The sequence below is a fragment of the Pseudoliparis swirei genome, chromosome 23 (assembly GCF_029220125.1).
Source record: "Pseudoliparis swirei isolate HS2019 ecotype Mariana Trench chromosome 23, NWPU_hadal_v1, whole genome shotgun sequence".
NCBI lineage: Eukaryota > Metazoa > Chordata > Actinopteri > Perciformes > Liparidae > Pseudoliparis > Pseudoliparis swirei.
The window spans coordinates 7638498-7645203 of record NC_079410.1 but is presented as its reverse complement, the minus strand read 5'-3'; the positions used below and the strand labels follow the sequence as shown (position 1 = coordinate 7645203).

Genomic DNA, 6706 nt, shown 5'->3' with positions numbered 1-6706 from the left:
TGCTTTACACAATGCATGTTCACCTGATCCTCTTTATTTCATCCAAAACTTTATTTTTTTGAGGTAAGAACCTTTGAGGCGATATCGTACGTTTTTTACTAGTGCTCTGATGCATTGAGTCATTACAACGTGAGAGTCCAACAATTACGGTCAGGAGGCTTTATATATAGAAGCTTGAAGATCATACACGAACTCTATCTGCATTTCTGCTGTGTCAGATATAATCATGATGATAGTGATGTGAGTAATCTACTAGGATCATTAGCCATAGATGCTTTCATAACTTTCTTCATGAACATGAGCGAACAGGGATCCAGTGATGTGACCAACAATTTGATACTAACAATCTTGACTAGCCATCCAGGTGGGCCCGATACAGCATAATAGCCGAACAGATTGCTCACTGTATCCATTGGTATGACATGGCGAAGGTGCACATCGTGCTTTGGAATCAATTAGAGAACCCTAACACAGACACAGACAAACTCTAGGAGTTGAGCCATTAAAAGATATACAATATTGTCAAATCAAGACCTGGACAGCGTTGTGACGACTATACTAGAACACTCCGTGCAGGTGAAGCATACGTTCTTGGAAGCCTGAGATCACGTGGCTTAAGGGTTCAGCGTTGGCAGGTCAGACGGAAGGCCTCGATCAAGTGGATCCCATTGGTAAGTCAGGCATTTTAGGCGCCGTCATGCCCATACGCGGAAGGTCTATAGTGTTCAGGCCCCCAACCAGACTATGGTAAGTTGACTAGTAACTATTTTGTTATTATCAATAAAGGTAATCAACGGTTGCAGCTTTACCTATATGTTTTTATTTAATATGCTATATCTCCCAACAGGCATTTTGGTAACCACAAGCTGATTAGATGGGATGGTCTTTCATGGCCTGTGTTGATGGCTTCAGTCGGACCATTATATACTTACGGTGTATCTCATAGAGCCTTAAGTGTCTTGTCATTATTTTTGGGAGGTACACAACTTTGGTTTTGCTACAGGTCAGATGTGATCATGGTATGGAAAATATCGTGTTGCCCAGTTTGTGTTGGAAAGAGGACTGAACAGTCGTAGTGTTGTACAGGTTTCAGTACACAGCAAAGTTGAGAGACTATGGGCAGAATTGGATAGAGTTGTATCTAGACACTTTGTGTATGGCATTTAACTTCATGGAGGGCAAGGGTATACTGGACTCAAGTGAGATGAAATACATCTATTCTGTCTACATTATGTTTATTCCCAAAATTGAAAGAGCGGTAACCAAATTTATCAACCAGTGGAATAACCACGGCCTGTCCACACAAGAGGGAGGACTCTCTCAGCTATGGCATACAGGGGTCATAAACAGTATGAGGAATCATCAGTTATAAATGACATTTTTGATGATAACTACTATGGCATTGATGAAAAGGACATACACAGACTTCAAACCAATAATGATGTTGGAATTCGAACATTGATGTAACGATTAATGAGACCACAATGGAGCGGTATTCGACAAGTGAATCCGCTTGAAAATGATGGGAACCATGGAATAGATGTGTTTCTTCTCTTCTGCATTTTCTTCTCTAGCTGCCATGTTATGTAGGTTTGTTAAAACATTGTTTTACTTCACCTGTGCAGTTTTCTCAGTGAATTACAAAGTTATGTTAAAGTTAACATTGTTTTATTACACAAAAATGAACAAACATTTGTGACATTTTTCAAAAGACAGGCAGAGGAGAAGACATACACATAAGACGCAGACGGATAAGGGCAAGGGAAATGACTCAATATACTTTTAACTAGCGTAACTGCCTAAGGCAAAATCTATGGAAGCCCGTTTCCGCCACTGTGATAAAAATTAAAGATCCTGCAAGTCATTATGACTTCACTATCTCATAATTATTAGATGCTAAGTCATAATTGTGGATAGTATCTCATAATTAGATCTGAAAGATAGCAATTGTGAGATAGTAGATCGGAAATTATGAGTGAGTCATAATTTTGAGACACTATCTCATAATTTCGACTTACTATCTCATAATTATGAGATGCTAAGTCATAATTATGAGATCGTCAGTGTGAGATAGTGAAGTCGCCAATTGCTGAGATGCTATCTCATAATTATATTTGACGGAATCTTAATTTTGTTATCACAGTGGCGAGAAGCAGACTACTCGCTCCAGTGTGAGGGAAGAACAGTTCCATTTTGGTCCTTTTTCAAGACTTGTATGTTTTATGGCCTGCCAAACCCATTACGAGTTTCCGATTGCGAAAATTGAACTTCTCGCCAGAGCCGATATGAAACGTATGGTGGCAACTTGAGACAGTTGGCCTACGTGGTAGCTTCTGAGGAACATTGGGGTCGAGGAGAGTCGTCATCTTCCTTCTGGATGAATGATGGAAGGTTGGAAAGCCAATCCCGGTGGTAGCACAGATGCTCCGGTTGCAAGCCAATATTTTCAGGTTGGATGGCCCTTCTTCCTCTATGAACAGAAAAACGTGCAGTGATAGTTGGTCCAATAAGCATGTATGTAAACAGCAACTCATTTGATACTAAATAAATTGTGAAATAAGAGTATTGTACTTGAAAAAACTGAATAACTCTTATAGCAATATGGCCTGAAACACCTTCATCTTTTAACGTCTCAAAAGGTGCTACTTGATGACATTACAACCAGAAAGTAGAAATAAGTTTAAGCTATAATGTTTTTGTTACACAAGTGTTTTTCTTCACAAAACACACACAAAAACAATACTAAATATAAATAGACACATAGCTTTGCTTATACACTAAACTCAATTACCTCACCATCCTGGGGTCTCAGAGGTAAACTATCTACTCAGCTCTTATTTGCTCCTTCTGGAGACAGCCAAATGTAAGCATCATCCATCTGGTCAGCAGTCAGTGTGCTTGGCTCATGACAGAGCAGAGACAGCTGTCTGGATGCCTTTGGATTTTCTCCAGAACCCCAAGCGTTTTCAGTCCTTCACAGAATCTGTACAAATAACATGGAATTTTGAAGAATTTAATTAGGGTTCCTAATTCACTTGTGCATTGTAAATTTACTTAGTTTTATATACAAATAATAGATTTAGTTGGTCTATGGGTAAAATTCTGATTGCTACTCTGATTAATCTGACTGCAAACAACCAACACCTCTGAATACCTTTGAAATGGACCTTGAACCCTGTGGATGATCTGGAACATGACAATGTCATGTACCAGCAAATCCCTGTCTCTTATAGAGCGCATAGGCCTCAGACATCCTGCATTGGCCAAGTAGTCAAGCAGAGGTGCCGTTGTCATCTCAAGGTCCTCAAGGGTTGTACTTTCAGATACCTAGCATCACAAGGAGCATCAGGATAGTTTGTTATGGAGGCTACTTATTAGTAAGAACCCAGACACTGGACGTCTGCATAATTAACAAGGGTGCCCTAACTTGTTTTCTTCCAGATAGCTACAATGTGATAAACAATAAGGAAAATACACTTTGCCGACAACCTATAGGAAGTGAGCATTCAGCAATGAGCAGACTGGGCTGGATTGGTATTCCCTCTCAAATGGAAAACGGCAAGAGAATATTATAATGTAACCTAATTTTAATGCAAGATAACATTTAGACTACCAACTGACCTTTTTTACTTTTTCCAAAAGTTCATTGTCAGCTATGTCGTCTAGCACTGGCTTTGCTGAACCATCAACCAGAAGAGAAAATATTGTTGGCGAGAGGAAGTTTGGTGGCGGACCACCATGTACCAAGCTTACAGCAATGGCTCTGCCAGCTGTGTAGTACCGGTCCTCTCTTAGAGCTTCAAAACAACAGGATAAAAGGAAATGTCATATTGATAAATACATAAAGACCCACTACCACATAAAATCATGGATTTCATTGTGCCATTAAATACATTGTAAATCAGTTAAAAAGCTGAAAATTGTATGTAAATTTTTTTTTTACAAAAAATTAAAATGGTTATTACCAGCACTGTCAAGAGCCAAGTTCTTGCTGTTTTCTTTCCCCTCAAACATGGGTGACCTGGCCATGGTCTCCATCAGCAGCCTCAAGAATTCCCTCCTTGGCCCTCCTAAATCAATCCCTTCCTCATTTCTCCCCATGTCATCTGAGAATTTCACGCAGATCATCAAGTTGGGGTTATAGGACACCCTTTGAAATCCTCGCACGGCTCCCTCCCAGACAGCAGAGCGATTTATATTAAATTTGCACTGTTGCTTTGTGTTGATTTTGCTTGAGAGTTCCAGCAGTATCTCTTGAACCGGGACCTTTTCTACACTATAAAGACAACATCAAAAACAAATGATCAGATATGACAAAATAATCTTAAAATAAATAGTTCATATCAACTATGTGATCACATCATCCTCAATAGTTGACACATTCTGTGTTTGTGCTACTCACATTTGACTCTCCATACTGGCAATTATAGCCTGGTTGAACTCCTCATCATCTGAAGAGTCATCAGGAAGAGCAGCCATAAGTCTCAAATATGAAGAGTAGTCACCATCTTCACCACTTGTGCCAGGGTTGCCATCACTTCTTGCAAGGCTGCCTCCATCATCACCGCTTGTGCCAGGGTTGCCATCACTTCTTGCAAGGCTGCCTCCATCATCACCGCTTGTGCCAGGGTTGCCATCACTTCTTGCAAGACAGCCTCCATCGTGACCACTAGTGCCACTTCCTTGCATTGCTGTACGCCTTCTAACAACACTTCTGGTGGCGTGTGTGATGCCATAGCCATGTTCATCACCACTGCCAGTGCCAGGGTTTCCATCTCCATCCTGACTGCTAGTACAGGGGTCATCCCTACTTCTCATTGCTCTTGTAGCAACCCTGGTGGTGCTAGGTCTGCCAGTGTGGATTTGTGAACCATAAACTTCCAAACAGTCATCATCCTGGTCCTTAGCAGTTGCACAACTGCTTAATGTTGATCTGGTAGTGATGTTGGAACATTCATTTTCTTCATCTGAGTCAGTCTTAAACAGAAAAGAAAGACCAAAAATATATATCAAAAGCAAAAATCACAACTTTGAAATTAAATAACCATATTAGAAACAAGTTATCGTTTGACCGATTAAAACAAGGAACCTTTGTTTGTGCTTTTCTCTGGTTTGATTGCGCTCAAACCTTTGCTTTAATTGTATATATTGTATACTGCTACAAGTAATAAACAGTTTACATTTCATTTTCGAAAGATACAATTCTATTCAGTGAAAAGTATTAAAAACAAATAAAAGAAAGAAAGCAAACTTACTAAAATGGTCCTTGATGGTCTCACATACAGGCCTTTGGTTTTAAAAATCTTATGGATTAGCATTCCATTCAGCTCCTGGCCCTCCTGGAGTTTAGGGGACACCAGCTTATTGCCACAAGCCATTAGAAACTGGAGGCTACAAAGAAGATGGGGATATTACAACAACAAAAAATGCTTTTAGGCTATGTCGTTTGTTGTACGATGGTGTGAGTCTGTGTGTCTCCTTGGTTTCTTGCTCCTACGAGGTATGTGACCGAGTCATGTACATTTTATAACAAATGCTATTGTATTATGTTTGTAATAATCATGATTGCACTTTGTAAACCTGTGTTTGTTCTTTAAAGTGTTCTATAAATAAAGATTATTATAATATTATTTACAAAGTAAGAAAAAAAAGTCTTTACCTGACATCCTCTGGAATGTGCACACCAAAACCATCTCTGATGCATTCCACAACAGTCTGGTGGTCCCAGGCCTTCTGGAATTCAAAGGCACTGAGGATGTGCCCATGTTTGTGTAACCATAATTTTGGATTTTGTTTGCACACTATTCCCCATGATGGATTGGGAAGTAATATTACGTCCTTGTTGAAATGGTCATGCTGCTGTGATCTAGCTCTGAAATGAGAATGTAACTCTTAAGACGACATGAAAACAGCCACTGCACGTTAAGTCATGCTAACATAGATAAATACAAGACAGAGACCACAGTCGTAGAACAACATACAAACAATAGATATCTTAAACACGTCCAGTTTGACAAGAGCAAAATACTAACCGTCACCCCTTATCGACCCTCCTTTGGCTGTGAATTAACTAGGGCTGCAACTAACGATTATTTTGATAATCGATTAATCGGTTGATTATTTTATCGATTAATCGGATAAAAAAACTTTAATTTTCAACCCTTTATTCAAAACAGGGTCCGTACGGTCATGGAAAACCTGGAAAAGTCATGGAATTTTTAAATGGCTATTAGCAGGCCTAGAAAAGTAATTGAAAAAAATAAAATCCCAAAATATTTGGAAAAGTCATGCAAATTTGTTTTATTCAAATGTTAATTTACACGGTATAGATACGGTATGCTTTGGAATTCTCATTGTTAGTTTAAATACTACATCTTCTCACTTTGTCACGTATAGACAGAGTTTTCACAAAATGTTTAATCATGGAAATTTGGTTTAGTCATGGAAAGGTCCTGGAGACCCACTGGTCAGCATGGTGATGAACCTGTCCACTGGTCACCATGGTGATGAACCCGTCACAAACAGACTGACAGTTTTCCTCTCCTGAGCAGTGGTCCCCATGTGGACCCCTGAACAATATCAGAGACGCGTTCCGATTTATTATTTTTCTCACCTGGCCCGCTGCCGTTGAGATTGCAGTGAGACGCGGACAAAATGTGAAGTGGTGCTCTTCACAATAAAACATCTTTGATGGACGTGTCGCGTC

General features: G+C 39.6%; 1 protein-coding gene across 3 annotated transcripts; it reads right to left on the bottom strand.

Annotated features, from left to right (window-relative positions):
• Positions 1-2932: 2932 nt before the first annotated feature.
• LOC130188915 (uncharacterized) lies at positions 2933-6473 on the bottom strand. 3 transcript variants are annotated; one of them, XM_056407482.1, is made up of 6 exons: positions 5660-6473; positions 5256-5391; positions 4403-4977; positions 3966-4276; positions 3622-3797; positions 2933-2983 (listed from the first exon to the last, which is right to left on the bottom strand). In XM_056407482.1, the coding sequence occupies exons 2-6, from the start codon at positions 5376-5378 to the stop codon at positions 2975-2977; spliced, it is 1194 nt and encodes a 397-aa protein (XP_056263457.1). In that variant the 5' UTR covers positions 5379-5391; positions 5660-6473; the 3' UTR covers positions 2933-2974. The 3 variants fall into 3 exon arrangements, with proteins under 3 accessions (XP_056263457.1, XP_056263455.1, XP_056263456.1); XM_056407480.1 differs by lacking the exon at positions 2933-2983 and adding an exon at positions 3005-3327; XM_056407481.1 differs by lacking the exon at positions 2933-2983 and having other exon boundaries at positions 3337-3797.
• Positions 6474-6706: the final 233 nt, after the last annotated feature.